At 51.5% G+C, this 25,190-nt stretch overlaps 1 protein-coding gene across 3 annotated transcripts in view; it reads left to right on the forward strand.

Moving 5' to 3' along the window:
- Positions 1-23,600, forward strand: part of CREB3L1 (cAMP responsive element binding protein 3 like 1) — a 43,163-nt gene extending 19,563 nt beyond the window's left edge. The window contains exons 2-12 of one of the 3 annotated variants that reach the window (XM_084522379.1): positions 2,616-2,844; positions 7,050-7,210; positions 8,910-8,988; positions 9,928-10,088; positions 10,607-10,756; positions 11,578-11,636; positions 13,859-13,927; positions 16,250-16,349; positions 20,138-20,258; positions 20,685-20,931; positions 21,332-23,600. In XM_084522379.1, the coding sequence (XP_084378505.1) occupies positions 2,616-2,844; positions 7,050-7,210; positions 8,910-8,988; positions 9,928-10,088; positions 10,607-10,756; positions 11,578-11,636; positions 13,859-13,927; positions 16,250-16,349; positions 20,138-20,258; positions 20,685-20,931; positions 21,332-21,368 (1,413 nt within the window). In that variant the 3' untranslated portion in view covers positions 21,369-23,600. The remainder of the gene's footprint in view (positions 1-2,615; positions 2,845-7,049; positions 7,211-8,909; positions 8,989-9,927; positions 10,089-10,606; positions 10,757-11,577; positions 11,637-13,858; positions 13,928-16,249; positions 16,350-20,137; positions 20,259-20,684; positions 20,932-21,331) is intronic. The other 2 variants (XM_084522381.1, XM_084522380.1) reach the window with 2 other exon arrangements.
- The last annotated feature ends 1,590 nt before the right edge of the window (positions 23,601-25,190 follow it).

Consider the following 25,190-nt stretch of genomic DNA (forward strand, 5'->3'; position numbering starts at 1 on the left):
GACACAGGGAGATCCTCTGGACAGCCTGCTGTGGGGTGTCTAAAGGAAGAACCACAAACCCGCAAGGACTTCTGCTGATCTCTGTGCCTGTGTGCTCAGCCCCTTGCTGTCATTACTGATCTCTCACCCCTGAGCCACTGCTGGGGCAATTTTTTGGTTTCAGAGTAAACCCAGAGGCACATCTCCTCCTCTCACCTCTGGGTAGGTTTGTCCTACAATGACAAGACTGTTGAGTGACCAAGAAATCCTTGTTCTGAGTGTGGGTGGCAAGCTGCTAAAAGACAGTGAGTGGAACTAATGCATAAATGCATCTTCTCCCCGCCTGTCTTCACTCCCACCTCTGCCTTTGTTAAGGCAAAGTTGTGAAAGAAATGTGAAGCATATGGCAGAGTCACAGGCGGTTCTCCCTGCAGCTGCCCATCCAGCCCCGCTTCTCGTAGAGGGTTACATGGTCACTCTAGCTTTGATGGCTGTGACAGTACGTATACGATTTGGAGGCAGTGTCAGATCTCTTGTGTCAGATCTCAGTTCTGGTCTCGTGATGCACTGGCAGCCAGAAGTCTGAATCCCTTCACTTTTCCGTGGTTATATTCTCACCCTTACCGTAAGGGTATCGTGTTCATATCCTGTGTTTGCTTGTGTTGTTTGGAGAGAGCAAGACAAAGAACAGCTGTTACATGAGCAGGCACTCTCTGGGGTTAATGCTCAGGACTCCAAACTCTCTTACCCCTCTGTGCTGTCGGATAGGCCAAAACGTGGTTTGCCAGGGCTTTTTAGATAAATATCTAACCCAATTCCATCTGCTGACTCAGCTCCCTCTGAAGAATGGTTATGCTCAGCACAGATGGGAGGCGTCTGCTGTCACTCGATTCAAGCGCAGCAATGCTTCTAGGCAACTTGGAGATGGCCGGGTAGCTTTTACCGCGCTGCCTCACCAGCCCTGCTTCCGCACGGGAACAAGTGGAGGAAACTTCAGCCCCGGCATCCCGGGAAGGGCCTCAGCGCTGGGATTTAGCACGAGTGCTCCTTCGCTGCTGTACCTGCACGAGCAGTGTCTGCCCTCCCAGGGATGGCAGTGTCAAGGCTGTCTGTTGCTCCATGCAGCGGAGTGGGCATCTGGTTTTTAACTGAGTGGCTGAGGGATGGTGTTAGGGTGTGAAGGGCGCTGCCGTGATGGAAGCTGCAGCAGCTCGCTGCCTGCCTCTCCCCCTCGGTGGGAAGCGCTCCCCAGCCTCACCCTGCACTCTGACAGCCTGCGTAATGTTGACAGAGTGATATTGTGCTCAGGTAAAGCAAATATACCTTCCTGGAGGAACAGGAACCTGCAGGCTCCGGCATCCGGGGTCCTCTGGCCAACACCTCCCTCCGTCCCAGAGGTGGGGAAAGAAAGGCTGCGTGCACCCCCTGCTCCTGCAGGAGCTGGGCTCCTTCCCCAGCTCGGCTCTCCCACTGGAATGCCCTGGCACTCATGCCTCTGCTCCGGGACCTGCGTGCTCTCTCCCACTCTCTTTCACCCATACCCTATTGCTCGTGGTATTTCAGTATGCTGCTCTCAATGCCTTTCTGCCCACCCAGATGCTTTTGCAGGCGGGGGGGGGGGGGGCCCAGTCTGACTCGGCTGAGCTCTCTCCAGTTCATTTAAGTTGCACAGTTCCGTCTGTGTAATATAGTCCCTTGAATGTATCTGTCTTTTCTTTCCTCTCCGTGAGCCAGAAGCCTCAATCTGCCAACGAATGGGATCATTTTTCAGCTGGTGTTTGGCAATCGTAATTTTTCTCCCTGCCCAACCAGTGCTTTGTTGTAGCAAATGGAAAAGTTAGCGATCGGACTTCTGAATAGGAGGATGTGCCTCAAAGGAAGCAGGTTCCCTGTGGCATCAGAAGCCCAGCTCCACAGCCACCCCGGCCAGATTTACTGGCTGTTACTGGAATGATTAGTGGAATGATTGTTTGTTGTTAACAGCCCATCTGTAGTGTTTAAACTTCATCGGGGAGCAGAATTTCACAGGCATTATCTGGCTGAAGGACAGCTTCATATGGTCCACAGAGGGGCTGTGAAATCCCAGAGGAAATTAAATACAACAGGGGGCCTTCCTGTTATGTTGATCCAACTGATCTTTTTTTTTTCTCTGATAGAAATCAGCAGCTGGTTTGATGTTCTCTGGGGCATCAGAGTGCCTCTTGCTGCTGGCAGAGAACATGAGAAAGTGTCTGTCACCACAGACAGGTGCTGAAGACCATGATTTTCTGCCACACTTGCATTTTATCATCACAGGGATTTCTTGCCTTGTGCTCTGTTCAGCTAGATGTCGTAGTGAGATGGTGCTGGGAAGCTGAAGACAGTTACACACTGAGGAGGGAGGGGATGTGGGAATATAGAAGAGTTTCATGAGTGTTTGTGGCATAGATAAACAGGCAGAGATGCTGAACAGCACCTAGGCCCTTTCTATCTAAATTTGTAGTGTTTTGAACAATCTGATGCAAGGGAGGGATAGCAACTGCTTTTTCCCATCCAGAAAGGGCTGTCACTGAGGTTTGGCTCTCAGCGCAGAGGAAGGCTCTAAGATCCCTCCTGGACTTGACACTAACGATCCCTCTCCCTTGGTCTTCCCTCAGCACTTCTCCGAGAACCTGGATCACTTCTCCGACAACATGGAGGATTTCTCCAACGACCTCTTCAGCAGTTTCTTCGATGACCCGGTGCTGGCTGAAAAGAACCCGCTGCTGGACATGGACCTGGACCCACCCACTCCAGGCATCCAGGCAGAGCACAGCTACTCCCTCAGTGGAGACTCGGCTCCCCAGAGCCCCCTCATGCCTGTCAAGACTGAAGATAATGCTAACGGTGAGCGTGAGACGTGCGCACTGCACAGCTTCAGGCACATCTGTTAGCAGAGGCTCTGGCTGCCTTCCATGTATAAGGACAAACTGGCTATTCCTTGGGCTTGCGCATGGCTAATCCAGGGAAGAATTTGATCTGCCATTGTCAAACACAGCCCACATTTTTTTCCTTCAGTTTGTGCTCTGACGGCCACATTGCTCCTCTGCCGGGCTAACATACTTATGAGGATAATACTTGGCTGTGGTTCTGCGTGCTGCCAGCTTCTGGCAAGCCACAGGCAATGTCTTTTTAGGATCCTGCAAGCCTGGGTGTGGATGCCCCAGATCCAGGTCTGTTTTGGCATCCGTCAGCAGGGTTTTGGCTTGGATAGAGGAAGCATGCGTCTCTGGCTGCAACCAGTGCTGGTACATGTGGAAAGCTAAGTGGCTTCTTTACCAGCAGATCTTTTAGCAGGAGACAGAGAGGAACAGTCATTTCAAAACCTATTTTTAAAACAATTCATTTCAGGATAATTTATGATGGCTGGATATTTTTAGAGCCGTCCTTGCAGAGAGTCCTGTAATTTGCGGGACTGTGTGGGTGTCCCAACAGCTGATGGACAACCAGGCTGCCTGAAAAAGCAGTGGCACAGGCTCAGTATACACAGAAGAAAGCCATTACTTTGAATGAGAGTGAGACCTGGGACAGAGGCTTCCCTATTATGGCCAGGAAGGATCCCAGCTCTGTGGTACAAAGGCAGGAGGAGTGGAACTGGCCTCCCCTGCCCCTTTGGTCCCTGCAGAGAGCACAGCCATTCCTACCACGTTCCGTAGGGGCCACTCGGAGAGGTGCTGGGAGAGAGGCTCGTGGCAGGCCGAGCAAGCTCTTGCCTTGGTATCGAAAAGCTTTCCATTTGCACGGTGCTTTTTTCCTAGCTTTAACCCCAGCGCGGTCTTGGAGAGCACTCAGCCCAGACAGGCAACCAGGCAACTAACAAAAAACAAACCGGTGTGAGCGCACAGACGAGTCATTATTTTGCCCCTGCAAACGAACACAAGGAGGATGAGGCTTGGGAATGAGAGAAGCAAAAAGCATGAGCTGTAGAGAGCAGCGAAATGCTCCATGAAGCCTGGCTGCATGAAGCTACCTCAGGGACTTCTCCCTAGGACACTTGTCACCACATCCACTCCTCTGTGTCCGGGCATGCGCCTGCTTCAGCTGCAGTCTCTCCGAGGCAAGACCACGAGTCTCCTGAACGGAGTGTGACATTGCCCTTTGGGCAGAGGCCAGCACAGCGTGAAGCACATAACCCAGGAGAGCTCCAGGTGTGCCTGCCACTTGCTCTGCGAGGGTGCAGACGAGCCCTGTACAGGGAGAGAGGCCTGGTGTCAGTGTGCCAAGTACAGGGGTACCTCTGCACCCCGTCCCGCAGTGGGATAATTCAGCCCATCTTTCCAGGGCTCTCTTGGCTTGTAATGGGATGTGAGTCATATTGTAGCGTAGCCCTGAGTCAGGTCCAGTATTTGTAACACTGTGCAGTCCTTTTGGCACAGCTCCATCCAGTCTCAGTCCTTTTAGACACTCAGCTCAAATTAATTACCCAGGAGTGGCTTTTCTTTAACATTAACCAAGCACTGCTTGGTCTGCAGAGCTCCTCAGGAATGCCCAGGCTCTGTCTGGGCTTGGAGCTGGCTGAGGATTGCCGTTTATCAGCTTTCTCCCAGCTTTGCTGCAGACCTCCAGCACTTCCAAATCCTGCCCCTTCCCACATGGTTCCCACTAACACGGGTCAGCCAGGGCAAGCTGCTGGGTGCGTTGTGACCCTGTTTATCAGGGGAGTCTGCTTTCCAGATGGTTTGCACACACAGACTGGCTGCTCTAGTTCTCAGTACCAGCCCTCAGTACTGCGGGGTGCGATTCAATGCCAGGAGCAGGGAGAGCCGGGGTCGTGCAAAACAGTGGGTGCTGAACCAGCCCCTCCTGTCCGGGTCCTGCTTCCTCGCTGCTCTTTGCCTTACCACCTTTCCAGCCCAGGGCAGCTATGGATATTTGACAGCCATGCTTTTTCCCATTACGTACGGAGTACCAGCAGAAGATGACCTTCCTGGCGTCCCTCACCCAGCAATATGCAGTGGATTCTGCAGTGGTTACACACTGGCCATACCTCCGAAATGTTCTCTCAGACAGCAGAACTCAGATGTGTCCACACAAAAGGCCTCGTTCTCAGTCCCTCATTGACCCTCTCATGGCTTATATGTTTGAGCCTGCAACCCAATCATTCCCCAGATAAATCTCTGAGGGTGGGAAAGAGAGCAGGGTCAGAATGTAGACAGGAAACAGGAGGACAGCACATACTTATTTGGGTGTCTGCTCGTTGAGCTGTCTGGGCTGACAGCACGAGGGGCTGCTCTCTTGCTGAGTCAAATGTGAACGGGGAAAACCCTTGGTGGTCTGCTCTAGTAACTTGCTTCAGCAGCAGCCCTCCCAGATGGAGGATGCCTCTGAGAAAAAGTTGTACAAAGTTTTGCAACAGAAAGGGAGGATGAGGAGAGCGAGGCTTAATCCCTCATCTCTGTAACAGGCTGTGGTCAGATAGAGAAAGTCCAAGGTTTTTTTGTCTGAAAATACTTGTGTAACACCTTGCCTCCTTCGCTAAGAAAGGGCTTGCTTGCATACCAGAGGTGACTGGGACTTCGTTACCAGCTGTGGTTTTGGTGTACATAGTCGGGCAAAGAAAATGCAACTCAGTCTGTGTCTGCTCAGCTGTCACAGCCGCGCAGCGTGCCCCTGCCTGATGCGCTCCCCAGCACTGCTGGCCCTGCTGCACGGTGGAAGCTCCAGGAGAAGATCCAGCAGCACTGGGAGCAGCACGCTGAGCCACTACGCACACAGAGCAGCCACAGCAGCTGGTGTCTCAGCTCCAAGGTTTCCAGCCACATGGGAAGCAGGAAGGAACGATCCTCTGCTAGGAAGAGAAGGACCTTTCTGCCCCTCTCCTCTTGCCAGGATGTCTTCTAGACTGGGCCCTGCACTGCAGAGCTGCTGTGGGCAGCAGACAGCTAGGCAGCTCCCCCAGGTCTGAGAGTGCTGTACGCATTCAGGGAAGTGCAGGGGGCCGGTGAGTGAGCCTGAATGTTGCCTCATGCTGAGCCAACTGGGGCACTATCTGGTGACATACTTAGCAAAAGTCTGTCCTGTGTCAAGACAAATGAGTTTCTGGTTGTCAGATAAAAAGGGGAAGGGAAGAGATGAGGATTAGAGAGGAGGATGCAGGCTCCAGGCCAGCTAGAAGTAGCTTTTTGGCAGGCTGAAGTGTTTGAAGAGCAATAAGGGGACCAAAACTTCAGAGCAGAGCCCAGGCAGCTCTCCTGCTTAGCAGCTTTTTTTTTTTTCCACATCTGAGCTGCGCTGCTGCCTGAATCCTAGCTCCTGGGATCTCTGCTTCCAGAGGGAGCCCAGCTCATGCCACAGACATGCATGGGACAGGGGCAGGCAGGGACTGAGGAGAGTGGCCCCACACAGCTCCTTTCAGTGCTTTTCAGGCACTTGCTGCTGCTCATGCTCCTGCCAGGGCTGCATGCAGCCTCTGAGCAGCACGGGGTGGTGGACGTGAGGCAGGGGAGCAGCACCACAAGCAAGGTGCCACACCAGCCTTCTTTCATCCTCTCCTTCATGCAGCAAAGCTCTGGTACCCAGCACAGCATCGGCAGGAGGTCAGAGCAGCACGTATGGACCCCGTCAGCCTTTCGCTGCCTTCACGCCTGCCCTCTTTGCAGCTCGCAAAGCACAGAGGTGCTGCTATTCTTGGTAACACTCCTGGCAGCCCTGTGATGCTGCCCATGCTGCCTGAGGAGCCCAGCATCCTTCTCACACCGAGCTCTAAATACAAATGGACTCCAGAGGATAGATCGAGACATCAGCAGGGAAGAAACCCAGCAGCTGTCCTCCAGCACGGGCTGCACAGGGAGAGCAGAGAAGAGCAGAGACACAATCCCTGTAGCTCTGTCCTGTCTGCACCCCACAGGCTGGGGGCTTGTTCCTTTTTGTTCCCTCTGTTGTGGGCTTGCACATGCTTGTGTGGTGACAGTGCTAAACTTGGAAAGGCAGCCTCCCTGGGGGAGGGGGGGAGCTGTCTGCATGGCTTTTTTTTTTTTTTACTATATATTATTTTTATTTTTTTCTTGTCCTGTTCTTGCTGGAGTTTGACTCTCACGTTGTGCATGTTTCAGAGCTGGAGAATGGAGTGTGGTCTCTGGGGCCCAAGCTCTGCTCCATCATGGTGAAACAGGAACAGAACCTGCCTCTAGACCTGCCTGAGCCCCAGCTAGCTGCCAGCTCCATACCGGTGCTGAACCTCAACCCTCTGCAGAGACTGCCGGTCCCCGAGGAGGTGAGCCCATCTACGATCCATCGGGAACCCGGGCTCTCACACAGCTGCACCCCTGCTGATGTGGACCCAGCCATGCGGCTGCAGGGTCCTGCTAGGTGATTTAGCTTTTGAGCAGACAGAGGAGGGTGATGCAGAGCCCAGACATTGCGTTATTTATCATTCCTCTCTTGAAATAGCAGTCAGAGCAGCACCAAACCTTAGGGTAGCTAGAACTGTCTTCTCGATTCCTTCAGCGAAGCTACAAGACAGTTTATCCTTCCAGAGAAAGCGATGGAAGGAGGGTTTTCTCTGGCACAGAAGGCTTTACAATCTGGGTTAAATACAAGCGTGTTTCCTTGGCACAAAACCCAAAGGCTTTTAAGCTCGCACATGCTGGAGGCCTGTCCCCTCCAATCTGCCAATATTTCTGTAACCACTCTTTTGCTTATTTTCATTGACTTTGGATTACATTTTTTCTCAGAGAGCAGTGTCAGTTAACGTGATGCCAATGACCCCACTACTTCTGAGTACAGAACCCTGCCCTGCCACTGTCTTTTTCACGGTCTTGGGCTTATCATATGGCCTCTCACTTCTATCAGCTGCTCACTGGAAATGGAAGCCCCACTCCAGGTCCTGCTCGCTTTTTCCTATGAGGAAATGGGAACTATTATTTCAGAAACAAGGGGCCAAGCCAGTTGGTCATATCTAAGTCCTTAAGAAGTCTGTCTGAAGGAGAGTCACGCATGCCACTGCTGTGTGGGAGGAAGCTGGGGGCTCAGTTTGGCTGTCCTTGAGTCCAGCCGTGTTGGACAGGAAGGTCTGACCAGTCTCACACGAACCTCAGCTATCTTCTAGCAGCTCAGCAGATAATAGGAGAGCATCTCTGGGGTTCACTTCCTTTTTTTTCACTCATGCTGAGCATCTTCCCATTTAAACAACCTTCCAAAACAAATGCGTACTTCCAGCCAAAGCTGTGCACAAACTTCCTCCACTATTTACACAGCTTGAACTTGCTGTGCCCTCGAAGCTCTGCTGTGTGTGCTCGGCAGCCATACCATGGCGCTCTCTCAGCTGTGTTTACAGTCTGGAGGAGTTTGCAATGTGTCTGTTCAGTGTAAAAACTCCCCCAGCCTGTGGTGGCCTGGGGGCTGGTGAGCCAGGGAGCTGAGGGGCAGCACAGCCCAGATGGAAAGAAAAGTACTCTTTATTTAACTGTCAATCCCCTCCAATTGGAAACAGATGCCCAGTGGTCCTGGTGAAGATCATGTGAGCAGGATGGGGGTTTTGTTCTGTTTCTTTTTCTGTACAACCTCTATACTCCCATTTCTAATGAAGGCAGATCAAAGAGGGGCTTCCCATGGTAATGCCGAGGTTGGTTTAAATTGCGCTGTCTGGGTCTAGCAAGGGAAGGATTGCCAAGGATAAAAGTAGTCTCCCTCTCGGAGGTACGCAGTGCACGGGTTGGCAGCACATCCATCTGCCACTGCCTGTTCCTCCACAAACACGTGTTTGCACTCTTTCTGCCCAGCGACACAGACTTCAGGGGGTTATGTTTGGACTCCTGGCTGCTGTTGTGTGCAGCGAGAGGCTGCTTCGGGGCAGAGCTCTGCTATGGGGCAGAACGCAGAGCGGGGAGCAATGGCTGGGAGCAGAACTGGTGGGAGCCTCTGGGCAGGGGAAGCGACAGCACCCAAGAACTCTTTCTGCTTCTCTTCCACAGACTCCCATAGAAATGACTCCAGCACCTGTGATCAAAGCTGAACCCAAAGAGGTGAACCAGTTTCTAAATGTGCCTGCAGGTAAGAAGATAGAATTTGCTAGTTGGCATAAACTCCTCTAAATTACTCAGGTATAGGCCATCACTATTCAACACCTGAGAGCAGAGCCACATGTACAGGGTAGTACTGAGCTACAGACCAATAGATGAGTGGGCACGGCATGGTTCCAACTCAGATCTGTGTCTGGACCAACAGTCACACACAGAATTGTTCAGACAGGGAGTCCCAGGCAAAACAGGCTACCTCAGAGCTGGAAATATGCAAGAGTGCCTTTAAAATCCTCAGAGGGACTGCGGCATTATCCAAAAACAACCATCTGAAAGTCAGGATATTCAGGATCCAGTTTAATTTGAAAGAAACCCAAGCATCTGAAAGCCCGCTGATGTACAAATGAAAGCACTATAGGAACTCCCACTCTGCCTCAGAGAGACATTCCTTTGGCATATTCCCACCTCCATGAAGGCCCCCAGGGCTCTCTAGTACAAAGTGGGGACAGTTTTCAAGTGCTTGGCAACCAGCTGAGTGACCAGAGCCCCTTTGGATCAAGTGTGCTGGTAAGTGTGTGAGCCCTGTGGTGCTTTTGGAAGAGCTCTTCTCCTACAGAGCTTCCTGCACATGTGAACAGGCTGTGGAGCAAAACATCACGGGCTTTGTACTCCATTTTGGTTGACACCAGGGCACGTTATTGCTTTGTAAATACCTTCAGTGCCTTGGCAAAGCCCCTGCCAGTTCTCTGACTCCCGTAGTTCCTAGTTTAGCACATTTGAGGTCAGCCTCACCTCTGTCTTGGGCGACACTCAGTCCAACCTTATTCTTAGAGCCACCCCACCTTGAAAAACTCATCACCCTCTCCTTTCAGTCCTATTTTATGGCAGTGCCTCTTCCTCTTGCTACTCAGGGCACTGTGACTGTCCCAGCAGCTGACCTGACAGCCATTGACTCGCTGTCCTTAATTCTCAGTAGATGACCTGGTGCAGATGCCTCCAACTCCGCCCAGCAGCCACGGCAGTGACAGCGACGGATCCCAGAGCCCCCGGTCCCTGCCTCCCTCCAGCCCAGCCCGGCCCGCTGCTCGCTCTTCTACTGCCATCTCCTCCTCACCTCTCCTCACAGCACCACACGTAAGGAGGCAGCAGGATGTCACTGAGACACGGGGCTCCTTGGTGCTCAAAGGGGTGCTGGAGGCTTTCTGAGGCTCACGTGGGGGATCCTGTCCTTGTTAAGGTCTCATAGCCGAAACACCCTGCCAAAGCAATGTGATGGCCTGGCACAGGGGTGTGGGGACAGGGTGGTGTTCACAGGAGTGAGGAGAGGCCCAGTGAGTCCTGCAAAATGCCGACCAGCAGCTACCTTGTTTTAGCAAGTGCTCTTTCACCCCATACTTTGGGAAGTGGCCTCTGCCCTGAGGGATTTTTTGAGGAAGTTAATGGAAGAGTAAGGAATAACTGAGCAGGTGCCCTTCCAGGTAAAGAGGAAAGCAGCTGCTGAGTTGTGTCTCCAGGATCAGGGTGAAGCAGGAAGGAGCACTGCACTGCGCCTACTTGTACTGCACCCCTAGCTGCCCTACAAGACTTTAAGGAGGATCACTGGGTGGGATAGGACTCCTTGCTGATGCTGATAGCTGCTCTCTGTGTTTCAGAAGTTACAAGGGACCTCTGGCCCTCTGCTCCTGACTGAAGAGGAGAAACGCACCTTGATTGCCGAGGGCTACCCAATTCCTACTAAGCTGCCCCTCACCAAAGCAGAAGAGAAAGCACTGAAGAGGGTCAGGAGGAAAATCAAGAACAAGGTGATGGCAAAAAACGTAACTGTGAGGTTTCCTTGATTCCAGAGCAGCTTCATCTGACCAGTGCTATAGTTATCCCTGCCTCCTCAGCTGCAATGCAGCTCAGAAGAGGTGGGATCCCACCTTTGGTGCACTGGCACAAGCCTCCCGATCCACAGAAACAGTACCATGGCTCAAAGAACAGTTTGGGTGGGAAGGGACCTTAAAGATCATCTAGTTCATCTCTGTACACATGCTGTAGCTGGAGAGTGTGGCTTCTGGCCCATCTCCTGCAAGTACATGGCCTGGGATGGGGCCCACAAGCTAAGACATCACAGATCTGTCCTGGTCAGGCCTCTCTGTGGAGACAGGGAAACAAAAGCCACTTCACAGCGTAGGACATGAGCGGCTAACAGAGCTCATTAGCCAGGCAGAAGCTATCAGACTGTGATTGGAAAGCATCTTGTGGGAGAAATAATGAGACCCTGAATTAGTCACCCAGTGACTCAGAAGTGGTCTGGGGCAGAATCTGCCCAGATGGCCACAGCACGTACCCGTGTGAGTCAGAGGAGTTAAATGCAACCCAAAAGATGCTCTCAGCAGCAAGGGGATCAGGCATACTGCAACAAATGGTTGTGGTCTACAGGCCAAAGAAGGCTGCATGCCTGCAGCATCCATCCCTCCCAGAGACCAGTCGGAACAGCAGACTGGAAGATGCCTTCCCCATTTACCTGAGGGTGCTGTATATGCAGGGAGCAGACAAGACAAGGGAGGCACAAAGAAATGTCTGGAGGCTCCAGATACCCTAGGTACTGACTCCTCTCTGATGGCTGCCCCTCTCACAGATCTCTGCTCAGGAGAGTCGCAGGAAGAAGAAGGAATATGTGGAGTGTCTAGAGAAAAAGTAAGTTTCTTCTTTTCAGTCTTAACTTTGATAGAGGATCCCTGTTCCCTCATAGCCCCTCTTTCTAGTGCTTTTGGCTCTGACAGCCCCCTTGCTCCCACCCATTTGTAGTTATTCTTCCCCACAGCTCCTCAGATCAAAGGTGGCTGAGTCAGGGTCAGGGCTCCCCCCTCTCACTCCCAGTATGGTACGAGGATGGGTACAGAAGCTCCGCTCAGCAGTGACATCATGCCTTAGGTTGGCTCTTAGAACCTCTTCTTACCTAGATGGTGAACTTTAAAATGCCAGAAGAGCAGCAGGAATTTCTGTTGTCTCCGTATGAGACGCGGTATCTGCCCCTAGCTGGGGGTTACTTGTTTGACAGTGGGAAGCAATCAGCAGGCACTGGACTTGCACTGGACTGTAAAAAAAAAAAAAAAAAAAAAGAGGTTATTTTCAACTCAGAAAACTACTGACTTGCTCAAAAAGCACAATTCCTTGCAAGGCTGGCTGCACAGAAGTTTAGTTTGGGATCCTGCCCCTACTCCCCTCCCTCCTAGAAATCCTCTTCCAGGATGAAGAATGCTCTAGAAACCTCGTGTTTCCAACTGCTTAGTTTGGCTGGTCCCCAACAGAACATGGGCCATTTTGGCTGCCAGCAAGGTGGGGTTTGGGGTAAGAGTCATGTTCCCCACTAGAAGTTGCTCTTTATTTGCCTGTCCCATAAGGAGTAAGCCTGTGGAGGGCAGTGACTACAGCTTTTCCCCTTCTCCCCATGAGGTGGAGACACAAGCATCTGACAGCAAGAAAAACATTACACTGCTGTTACTACCCTTTTCCCTTCCCTTCCCTTCCCTTTCCCCTCTCCCTGCATGAGCTTTGTTTTGCTCCTTGCAACCCTCAGGTCCTGCAGGTATGGCAAGGATAAACCTAAGGTGACATCACATGACAGTGACACATGTCACTGAGGGCTGAAAATAACTCCTGAGGGCCTGATCCTGTGATCCTCTCCATACTGGCAGCCCCAGTGGACATTCCCAGGCAAAGAGGAATGCAGGGATCCAGCTGTAAACTCACATTTCTGTTTAAATACCATCTCGTTCCCTGTTACTAACACCACCTGAGATCGGCAAAATGGAAAAAAATCCCCCAAACCCAACCTTAATTAACTCTTCCCCCGATGCTATTTGTTTATCTTGCCTAAGTGCACAGAAATGCTGAACAAAAACAGATGACTCAAGGCACCTTCAGCTTCTCACGCCCCTCCACCAGCAGCACCTTGGTGCGTGTCCAGGCGTCGGAGGACATCACCTCTAGGTGGTGTCCCACACTGTCACCCTGATCCTTCACGCCGGGGCTGGGGAGGCCTCGCTGAGTGGCAGGTCCGGGGTTTTCTGTGGTGGGGCCTCATCCCCGACGTGGCTGCAGTGCCTGGGCGCTCTCAGTGCTCTGTAATGCTAGCGTGTTGCAGTGACAGATGGCTTTCAAACAATGCCAGGTTTAAATGCAAACCAAAAGGAGCATTCAGTGAATTTTTTATTTTTTTTTTTTGAATGCAACAAGTCAGTCAGCTTGGCTTTCTGCAACGTCTGTTCTTGGGCCTTTCAGCATTCGGTTGGACACCTTTGCTGTAAGCCCAGTTTTTACGCGAACACCTGGCTTGGAGGTGGTGCTGGAAACCCTCAGCACGACCAGGCTGCGTCCCTGGGCCTGGAGATCACTTGTCCTCAGCACAGCACAACCACTTTCCTCTCGGGAGCAGTGGGAGGCAGCCTGCAGGTTCTCTGCTGCCCTCAAGTGCCTGCAGTCAGAGCTGGCCCAGCATTTGCTCAGAGCTGCCCGCTTGCCCTGTGCAGGGCGCCCAGCCAGGACAGGTCCTCGCTCTGTGTGGGAGAGGTGTGAATTTGTACCCCCCAGTTCCTTTGCCGTGCCTCCAGCCCCATAGGGGGTTGGAGGGGCTGGAAACACCTTCATATCCCCGTGTCCTGGGTGCTGGGGGTGCTGTCAGCTCTCCCAGCACCCAGCAGTCTGGGCTGTCGCACCTCGCTGTCCACCCGCACCCACATCCCTTTTCCTTGCGGTCTGGTGGCAGCCAGGCAAGCCAGGAACATCTGGCTCCAGGACCACATCTGCAGGCAATGGATGAGGCCACTGGGCCTCCCCGCTGCCAGAGAGGCAAGGACAACGTCTGCTTCATCTGACCAGCCCGTGTAGCTAACCGGCCATGGGTTTTATTCCCACAGGGTTGAAACATACACGACAGAAAACAATGAACTCTGGAAAAAAGTGGAGACCTTAGAAAACGCAAACAGGTAAGAGGGGCTACACCTGCCCTCCCTGCGGGGTGTGCGATGGAAGGGAGGCCAGGGGAGCGCTGGGGCAGGAGGGAGAGGAGGGAAAGGCAGCACCCCAGCTCCTGGCGGGGCGGGCGCCGCGCGGCGAGGCGCTGGTTTTCGGCCCGTGGCAGCAGCTGGGTTTGGTTAGCGAGCTGGAATGTTTGTGTTGGGACGGCCAGGCCGCGCTGCAGCGAGGGGAGGGAGGCAGGGAGAGAGATTTCTCCCATCTCTTCCTCCTTCTCCCTGCAGCCCTTCTGGCTCACGCTGCCCTCCCCGTAGCCCTCCAGGCCTCTGGCTGTCTCCAGGGCGGCAGCTCCAAGGGAGGCTCCGTGCAGCAGCCTCTCAAGCCCGCTGTTTCTGCTCTTCTGGGCATCAGGTGGCTGTTTCAGGTTTCTCTTGAGAGACAGCTGAGCAGAGCTGGTGGGCACAGGGAAAGCCCCTTCCTCTAGTACAGGCATGGATTCCAGCTCCCTCCACATCCAGGGCAACTCCCTGTGCATGTGGTACCAGTGGGAACTGTGCAGTCCAGTCCTGCAGCCCTTGCCATGCCTCATCCTCTGGCAAAGCAAGGCTGAAGGCTCTCCCTGCAAGCCTGGAGATTTTCCTTCCCATCTGCTGCTGCCGCCTGCCTGAAAGGAGCAAGCTGCTCCCACAGCCCTGGAGCAGGCTCCTGGCTTCCTCACCCAAGGCTCTGGTGAGCATTTGTGCCCCAAGACGCAGAGCCAGCCAACAGATCATGAGGAGAACTTGCTTCCTCGGAAGCAGATAAGGAAGATTCGTGCTGCTGCGGTGGGGATGCACAGCAGGAGCTGGAGGAGAGCCCAGCCCTGCTTCCTCTTACTGGGCGCAGTAGGTGTGAGCAAGGACAGGGGCTGCTGCAGGGCTGGCGAGAGGGAAGCTCATTTCTATAGCCTCGTTTACTGCCTCTGCAGCTTGCAAAGATCTGAACCACTCCTCAAGGCTCTGCCAAATTCCTTTTCTCCCATCCGTGACACAAGGGCTGTGTCCCCAGCTTCCAGGCCAGCCACTGCTGCTGGGGCTGAGGGCTGCCGTGGGCCCAGCCAAAGTGCCCTGCCTGCCAGACACTGCTGCCTGGCCACTCTTGCCCACGGAGCACAGCCCGCCGCCTGGCCTCTCTGGGACCACGGGCAGCCCCATTGCTGAAAAAGCATGAGCCCCACCCTGCAAAATCAGGAGATTGACCTAAAAGCCAGGGGATTGATTTATTTACTCACTTATTAATCGAAATACGCACTGTTCTTTCTAATTGGGTTTGGTTTTCTAGCACAGCCAGGGGGACACTCTGTGCTTCTCTCCACATATACAAGGAGCAGAAGAGGATTTGGAAAGAGATAAAGCTGGGATTCTCCTGCAACCTCCTGGCTCTATGACCTTTTTATTTTATAAAAGCTCAAGCTTATTTGTGTAAAACAGCCAGTGATCCCAGGGGGGAATGTTCAGTAGTCCGTATTTCAGGAATCTGGCGCTCTCGGGAACTGCACGCTCTGTGGTTAGTCTCCCTTGTCCCAAATTTCTTCACCAACCCAGTGAAGGGTTTGGTGGCTCTTTGTACCACACCTACCACTGTTCTGTGTTTGTGTGTGCCGATGCCTGTGTTCAGTTAATCGGGGCAGAGAGACCTCAGCACGTGTTCCCACCAGAGCAGCCAGAGAGTGAATTAATCGCTGAACTCAACATTTGGCTTTGCCCACATCCCTCTGCAGAGTTTGCCAAGACTGAAGAAGCTGGAGGGGATCAGAATTGTTTTTTGTTTCTCTCTCCACCATATGGTTTGGGGCATGGGTCGAGCTGCAGAGCACGCGTCTCTGAGGGATGTGGAAGCAGGCAGGCCCGTGCTCAAGGTCTGACTTGACCCTAACATGCAGCCTCCATCCCAGAGGGTGATTTTTATGGTAGCCTCGCTCTACAAGGCTTTGGGAGATGACTGGCTGCACTTAAATGTGACATTCATAACTGTGGGTAGCTGCAGTGAAGGTTGTGGTGGGTCTGCTGGTGAGAAGACTGAGGGAAGGTGCTGCAGCATAATGGCACATCGGGGCATTTCTCCCACAAGTTCCTGCACACCTCATATCTCAAATTCACCCTTTTTTTGTTTGTTTTGTGCTTCCTTAGCCTGTTTTGTGGGAGAAGATGGGCAAAATATAGCAACAGGCAAAGATTTGCTTTTACAAGAAAGGAAAATCAGGGTAAAGTACAAAGGGGGTAGTGGAAGTCTTGCATCACTCACTGGCTGTTACTTCTTTATCAAATTCTGATTCGGTTTGTTTCCTATTCCAGGACTCTGCTCCAGCAGTTACAGAAGCTGCAGGCTCTGGTAGCTGGGAAAGTCTCCAGACCTTACAAAATGGCTTCCACACAGACCGGGACCTGCCTAATGGTATGAGCATCATTTCCATCGTTCATTACTGGCCATGCTTCCACAGACAGCTTTGTCAATTGCCTGTCCCTGCTCTCTTCCCCTCTGTCCATCTCTGTTGCCAGTTACTCCTACTCTCTACTTTTGTGTTAAGAGTCACTGGAACTAGGCCCGTGTTGTACACACATGGGTAGTGTCAGTTGTTTATGCAACAGCATGAGAATAATTCCTGTGTTTTCACTATCTTGTTCTTTGGACAAAACAGCACTTTGTTTACATTTCATTAGCTATTGGACGTTCAGCAAAAGAAGTCTTCAATGAGCTTCCATCATAAGGGGTAGATTTTTCTTCTGCTGAGTTAGTAATGCTTAATGTTTAACTCAGCAGGGTGGACGAACTGTTTGAGTATTCCTCCCAGTGGGCATTACCTTGTGTTTATCAGCAAGAAATGGCATCTGCTCTTGCTATGCCTGTACATCAGGCATTGTTAAATCCAGCTGGAATTCTCCTCATTTGCCCTTTGACTAACCAAAATGATTCGAGTTCATCTGTTGGTTTTGGTAATTCCTGTTTGCCTCTCATTTCTCATAGTGGGGGATCATAGTTAAGCAATCTTGGCTTCACTGTAGAGCTTTGGGGCATGCCACTGTGTGGCCATAAGTAGAGTCAACTGCTTATTCTTCATCTTTTTTTCGTCAAGGGGGAATTTTCTGATCCATGATAAAAATACAGCCTCCAACCCTGTGATGTCTTTGCAGGATTGTCATAGTAGGTGCTTGTGACAAATATGTCAAAGTTACCTATTTATCTAGTTACTGCTTCTGTACTGCTAACAGTCATGAAATACAGACAGATGGTGAAGTGCTTGCCCCACTTTCTCATCACACTCAGTGTCCTGAGGGGTTGTTTTTTTTTTTTTTTCTCTTGGTTCAATCAGTTTCTCTGGTTCCAGAGCCCCTGCTTTGTAGTTCCCAGCACTTTCTCCTTTCAAAATCTGCTCAGACTTTTGCTACTCTTTGCTGCCCCCATGTCAGATCAGATTTTAAAGACAGGCTGTCTTTTCTGTTGGCTGCTCTGTTGCTTCATTCCCGAGTTCTTTCCACATTTTTGGGTGTGACCCCACTGGGCCCAGTGACTCATTGCTCCTTAATGCAGCAGCTCATCAGAGCACCCCTGGCTCTGGCAGTTCTTCATTAGCACTACCTGGAATGAGCACGTCCAGGAGAGGTGCCTCCCAGATGTCCCCTGTGCTATATAAGCTGATAAAATACCTAATTTAGCTTCCTAGCAATGTCTTATCTCTCCTTGCTGCTCTCTTCATTCCACGGCATCCCAGCCCACACACCAACTCACTCAGGCTTCTGAGCTTTGAAGCATTTCAAGAATTTGTAATTTGCTTTTCTATCTTTGGCCAGTTCCTCTCATAGGCCTCCTAGTTCCCATTTTCCATTTAGTCTCCAAACAGAGAACTCCTTATCATGACAGATATGTAAAATAATCATGCCTTGCAGCATGGGAGTGGAGCAGAAGACCCTTTTCTTCTAGTGCTGTGTCATTCCTGATGGATATTTTTCTAGCCAGTTCTTGAAGGCCTTCAGTGGTAAGCAGTCCTCAGCCTCCCCAGACAAATGTTTCCAGGGCTTTGTTATCTTTCCCAGATAAAACTTTCTTGATATCTCATCTGAATCTTCCTTGTAATAGCTTAAGCCTATTACAACTTCTTCTGCCCACTGTAAGCAAGATCAGTTTACCCTCCCTTTGTGCAGCTGCATTTTACATGTTTGAAAACTGTTGTTCTCAGGTAACACCCTTCAGCCTGCTCTGCTAAATCACCAGTTTCTTCTGTCTTCCCTTGTAGGCTGTTATCCTCAGAGCTCTCTTCCAGCTGGTCAAGATGGTTCAAATTCATTCTGAATTTGAATCCTGACCAAAAGCCGGTCTACTTGTGGTCTCTCCCATCTGTAGATTTGATTCAGTCCATCATCCAAGTCAAGCTTTAAAATGTTGTATCTTGCCAGGGCCACAACAGATCACTTTGCTACTCCATCTGCTACATCCTCCCAGTTTGAGAATGAACCATCTGATACCTACATTCTGAAAACATCTTTTTTTTGATGAATTTTGCATCTATTTTTCTAACTGGTTTTGCGGTGTTTTCCTCTAGCCTAGTTTCCCCCACTTTTTAAGAGGTCAAAATGGTGAGTTGTTCAAAATCAGGGAGATGAATGGTACTCAGACTCAAACTAAGAGCTACTGTTACAAAATGTATTAGAATTTGAACCAGAACTGAATCAGAAAGCCAGAGTTAAACTGAAACAAAACAGAGTAAAACAATGTTGTTTTGCAAAGCCCCAGATGAAAGCCTTGTTAAAGCAAGATGTTAAGTATACTGCTCTTTCCCTGCCCATAAAGCCTGTTTTGTTTTCAAACAGAAAGAGAGGTTTCAGAGGGCTAGCTCCATTTCTGAATGCTGTGTTCTTGGTTCTTGGCTGTGATAATTCCAAGCAACATCTATCCACAGTTTATTTTTTCCTTTCCTTTTTTGTTTGTTTGTTTGTTTTTGTTTTTGTTTTTGTGGAATAAAGAGTCTAAATAGCTTGTGCGCCCAATATGATGTGCTCAGCAGCCATGCTGTCCACGGGTAATTTATTTACTTCAAAACTACTCATGGAGAGTCTCAAAAGCTAAACTCACCATTTACATAGTATAGTATTGCCATGCTATCATTTGATCTTCTGCATCTCCCGGAATACACAGGTAGTCAGTAGTAGCTTGATGTACCAGCTTCTGTGTGTTGCTTAGGCATGGCTATTTCAAAATAGTTGCCTATTCTGAAAAGCAGTCAAGAAATTGCTGGCTGTCCTCACAGATGTCCTCACAGGTGACACTTAACAAATTTGAACATAGGTAGTAGAAATCATCAACAGATGCGTTTCCTCTTCAGACTTTCTCAGGCTGAACACTAGGCTGGAGGCAGCAATTAATATAACACCCACAACATGTGGGTATCCTGGTAATAAAGATTTGGCTCTTTGTCATTTCCCATGTGTCCCCTCTTGCTTTGTACTATTTAGCTCCCTAAACATTGGGGAGTCCCTTGCAATCAGCACTGGCATCTCACTCTGAAGCTTTACCATTATGGCTGAATTTACAGACAGGTGCAGGCGTACCAGAGGGAGATTTCCAGAGGGCTTTCATCTTTTCTCCTTTTATCCTTGTCCAGTAGCTCTGACTGGTCTGCCCAACAGCCGGAAGGCACAGACACATCCTAGAATCTGTGCAGCCTAAGCATAAATTTAACCCCTTCCTTGGACTCTCCATCCTGTCAGATGGCCTGCTGCAGTTCTGCTGCCACTTCTGTCCTAGCGTAGACGGTAGTTTCACTTTGCTTTGTGCTGTGGGTATCTTATAAATTTCTTGTTCTCAAAATGTTTTCTTGCAGCCCACCACAGCTCCTGCTGTGCCAATGGTCATGTCCCCTCTGGTAAAGGCAAACTTCATCTCTTCTGTTGAGCCTTCTTCCTTCCCAAATTGTTCCCTAGCTGTGAGCATCTCTCATCAACCAGCCAGGCGAGTTCTCACCATTCAATTACAAATACTTCAGAAAAAGCAACACGAGGGAGCTTCTGACTTCCCTTTCTTAGATTTCCATCAGAGATTAGCAGAGCAAGCCCTTTCCCTCTCTGGGGGACCGCAGTGACCATGTTGTAAGCCTGACCACATGTTGTCTCTCAGCCTCGTGTCGGTGTGCTGGCAGGGGTGCTTGCTGGGCTAGCAGCACTGACTGCATGCTGATATCTCCTCAATAGGTGCTGGCGCTCTGCTTCGTTCTGATCCTGGGATCTGTGATGCCCTGCCTCCCGGAGTTCTCTTCAGCATCACAGACAGTGAAAGCAACACCAGCGCCAGACATTTACACAACTAGTAAGAGTGAGTCTAATGTGGTACCTCCCTTTAATCCCATCAAACCGTTTTTGACACTTCTCCTGACACACCTGGTCCAGCAGTGGCATCCTCCCTTCAGTGCCTGCCCCACATCTCTTGCACGAAGGGATTCCTGGCCTGTCAGCGGTATGAGCCCTGACAACAGCACCTTGCTTGGGCCTGTTTTCATTCTCTGCTAGCCATTGTCCTAAAACATGACAAATAATAAAGGCTATGCAGAAATGAGGGAAAAGCCCCAGGGCAAACTGATTGCCCTCTGGAGAGGCGGTGTGTCCAAGGGTATCTTGCCCCCAGGGTATCCTGCAGAGCAGGCCTCCTGCGTGAGCATGTGCTGAACCACCACCACCGCGACCCACACCCTTTGCAAAACACCTCGTCCCCATTATTAACCAGTTCTCTCCTTGTTTGCAGTTCAGTCACGGAGCCTCCTGTTCTATGATGAAGGTGCTGGCTCCTTAGAAGAGAGCTATAGCTCCTTCCTAACCATGGACCATCCTGAGGGGTGGGAGGCCGAAAAAGGGCAGTCTGACGAGCCAAGGCCTCATCTGGCCAGGACACATGAGACAGCCAAATACCTGAGCAAACCCCGTCTGGAGAGTCCTGACCAGAACCAAACTGACCCAACTCTCACTCACCTCAAAGAGCAATTCCATGAGAGGTAAGCAGGTGGGGGCCCCGCTCCCAGCCCCAAACCACAGCATGGCATCTGGGAGGGACCAGCAGGCACGTCCCCTTCTCTGCAAGCTCAGGGTCGCCAAGCTCCCTGGGACAGGGAGCTAAGGAGCAACAGCCGGAGGAGGCCAATGCTGGAAGAGAGCATAAGGCCAAGAGTGTTTTTTAGAGCAAAATTTGGGGCTCCGTAAAGCGGTGTCCCGCTGGCCTAAAGCTGAGGATGGGTGACTCAGGTGGTCCCAGGTTTGCTGGACATCCCGTGTCCCAGGGAAGAGCTCCGTCCCGGTCAGAGCAGAACAGCTGGGCAGAGAGGTGAATTTGCTTAGGAAGCTGCAATGAACCTTGACTAATGCCTTGTCTTTTTCTTTTTTTTTTTTTTCCTTCAGGGAGACAAGTTCCAGTGAGACAACTGAATACTTGTAGCAGCTGCTGGACCTCAAGGCCTCATCTGTCTGACTGCAGGATTCCCTCCTCACCGAGCAACTGAGGGGACTTGGCAGGAGAGGACACTGCATTCAGACACTCCTACACCGGCCTTGGGTTCAGCTCCTCCCCTTCCCCATGGCCCCCTTTGGTACTGATCTATCTCTCTGAGGGGAGTCTCAGGACTGCCAGAACCAGCAATAAATGCCTGGCAAAGTCCTGAGACGCCCTCTCCTCCTGGCCTTATCTTCTGCTTGAATGAGCACTACCCTATGGGTGTGGGCTCACCTTGGAGTGGAGGGAGGTCAGGGGGAGGCACCCAAACTATTCAGCTCACTCCCCAAAGCCTCCGAGGGGGCTGTCCCCAGGCACGTACCCCTTGGCTACACCAGATGCACCTGAAGGAGAGAGAGAGAGAGTGCTGGATTTTCTGCCCTGCCTGAGGGACTTAGGAGTGGGTGACGCTGGGGCTAGAGAGATGACTCTGGAGAGTTTGAGCTCATTCCTTCCCCTCCATCTGTTAGTATACTTCTGCCTCTGTTGAGAGAAAAACTAGTTCTTCCTTGCTCTACTTTTCTCTTGATGGATGTGCCTACATAACTTCCACGCCAACTATCTGCAAAGATCTGCACACAAACGGAGTGGGGGAGACAGATCCCAGACTGAGATAAGCCACCATGAAAATTTACTGGCAGCTTCTGGGCAGCCAGAGCTCTGAAACAGAGAACAATTTTCACCCACAGCCCACTTCTCCCCACCCTCGGCACCCTTGCTTTGGCAGGGGTGGCATTTCCCTTTTTGTTCCCAGCTTGGGCCCCGCAGTGCAGCGCTAACCAGGTCAGTGGCTTTCCCACTTCCCGTTCTGCACACCCCCTTGCTTTGAGAGCAGGTGCCAGAAATTCAGTCCTGTAACCTGCTCCTTATCACAGCTCTCCATCCCCACTTCTGCTTCATGCCAAATGGGGTCTTCCTAGGAACCATCGACACGAGCTCTGGAGGGCTGTCAGCGAGCCATCATTCCCCTCACATCCTCTGCGTGCCCAGCAGTGTTGTGAAAGCCACTGAGGACGTGCTGGCATCTCTGGTGACGGGTACTTCTGTCAGCAAAGAGGTGGCATGTTGGAATTGGCCAGGGTAACCAAAGACTGTTTTAGACCTCCTCCTTCTCAATGCTGGCACCAAAGGTACCAACCTCTCGCCATACCCCCCTTCGGGCCGGACTTGCCAAGTTTGGTGCTGAAATGACCTTATCTCAAGGCTGTTCTGTTCTCTTTAGCACCCAGACATCCACTTCTGACCCTTCTTCCTCCCTTTCTCTGCTGAAAGGCTCAAGTGTCTCCCCACTCCGTTCGCTCAGCTGCTCTTTGCTGGAAGGACAATGTGGGACTTGAGGGCCTGAGATTTGGGACACAGCAGATTGCCCCGTGTTTGTACGCGGGAGTCCCTGTGTGCTCCGCCAGGTCTCACAGCAGACACCCCCTTGGCTGGTTTCTCTTCAAGACTCGCTCTGCATTGCCCCAGCCTCCCCACCAGCCTCTCCCCCGGAGAGGAAGGATGGGACGGCTCTTACTCAAGGACTGGAAGAAGTGAGGGAAGGGCCCTCACGTCCCTCTCTCTCCTCTCTTTTGAAAACTGCTTTTGCCCCCCCCCCCCCCCGAAGCCGTTTAGGACAAATTTGGACACAGCTAGCTGCCACCACACACGCTTGGCCAGTGGGAGGGACAAGAAAAGCTCCAGCACAGCTCTTCTCCTCTCAGGGCTCACACAGGATCCGCTGGTCACCACATCCCGCTGCCTTCCCCGTCCTCCGCCCCAGTGCAAAGAACCACTGCCGGGTCCAAGCATGCCCTCCTCCACCCCAACACGTCCACGTGCACGTCCCCGTGCCTCCCACTCACACCGTTGTACAGAGACCAAGAGCAGAACTCGTTTGTACATAATGAACCTTATTTTGTATTATTGCCGATCCCTTAAGATATTGTATTTTGGAGACTCTCAGATCCTATTTTCAGTATTGTATTTTATTAAGAGTTAGTGCGGGCTTGGCATCTATGGACTTCCTTCTTGTTAGCAGCTCACTTTCCCCTTATACTCCAGTAGCTGCCTCTTCCCTCCAGTTTTTGGTTTTGTTTTGTTTTGCTTTTCAAGCCACCTTTTCCTCTCCTCCTGTCACTCGCTCTGCATTCGCTTAGAGAAGCAAAATAAAAATAAAATAAAAAGATGCAGCATCAATCCTGGGCTGACGGATCCCTTCATTCAAGCACGGCTGCCACTGCAGCCCACACGCACAGCTTCTCACCTCGTGCTCCCCGGCTGTCCCACTCGCCGGCTGCATGCAGAACGGGCTCAGCACCAGGACCTCGTGCTCAGCCTTTGGGCTGGAAGCAAACTTGCATGTTTTATTTCCAGCAGCACCGTGAGGTCTTCTGCAGTTCTGGGCACATCAGAACTGTTACGGCTCCGTTTCTTCTCCCTCTCCAAAATATCGCTAACGTCGTCCTCGTGGAAGAGTGTGGAAGAAAGTTCGTGGGGTGCAGTGAGCTCCTCTGATGAAGGGTCTGTGCAGGGTCTGTACAACAAAGACACTGCTCATAGCACCATGGCTCTGGTTCTGTCCCAACTGAAAAAAAAAAATAGGAAAAAGAAAAAAAATCTTTAATCCTTCAGCTAACTAAAAGCAGAACAGCTGCACTTAGATCAGAACAGCTTGAGACCCCACTGCCTGTTAGCCTGCACCTCCGATAGTCCATTTACATCTGTGAAAACTGATTAGTTTTGTCATGATTTTGTGTGAAACACAAGGCAGCGGGGGGTCCAGAAAATGAATCTTCATTTTCTAGAGAGCTCCCACTGGGTTTGTTAGGCTTTGGGCATTGAAATGACTCCATCTCACAATCAGCACCTCCACGGCTGGAAGGGAGCCCAAGCAGGAGGCAGTGGGGCTTCAGAGCTGCTCGAAGGCTCATTTTTAAGCATCTCGTCCAAAAGCAGCCTCCTGCCCGGGTCAGTGATGTGGAGCCACCGTCCCACTGCGTGGCCAGGCTTCATCCAAAGGGCTCCTTCCTGGCTCACCCCCATGAAACATCCCCGAGCTCTTGGGGCACTGCCTTCCAGGGAGAGCCTGGCTCCAGCCCTTCACTCATGTTCTGAAATGCCAAGAGAAGGCTCTTAAAAGGATGATTTAAACACTGATGCAGCCAGAGCAACCAGAACCCCCTCCGTCACAAATTTCCCTTCATCCAGACAAATCCTCTCAATTCTGCCGTCTACCAGAGAGCTCTGAGCCTCTCAAAGCAGGCACATCAGGATCTTCTGATCCTCGCTCTGCCTCCCAAAACACAGCCAGCCAATCGCACCTACCAATGTGGCTACAGCAAGTAATTAGAGCAGAAGGAGGGAATTAGCAGAGCGAGGGGCACCTTCTTTACAGGTCACCTCCAGCCTCGCTGCGTTGCGCTCGCTCTGCTCCAGGTGCCCACGGCCAAGCTCTGCCGCTCCAGGCTGGGCTTTTTCCCTCCCAGGGTCGTGTTCCCAGCCAGGCTGCGCGCTGTCAATACGTACAAGCCCTGCACAAAAGAGCCCTGACAGAACACGGTCTTCCTTTTGCAGAGACGAGTTATTCCCAACTGCTCTCTGTTACCAGGCCAACTTGGAAAAAAAGAAAAAAGAAAAAAAAAGAAAAAAAAAAGCTCTGCCTTTGCAGCTCACCGCTGGGCCACCAGCGGTCCCTGGGAACATTGATTTGTTACAGCAGGACGTGAGCTATTAGGGCTTCCAGCAGAGCGTCCCCGCTCCCCGAGAGCAGCGTGTTCCCTCCCGGTG

The sequence above is a fragment of the Aythya ferina genome, assembly GCF_964211825.1.
Source record: "Aythya ferina genome assembly, chromosome: 5".
NCBI lineage: Eukaryota > Metazoa > Chordata > Aves > Anseriformes > Anatidae > Aythya > Aythya ferina.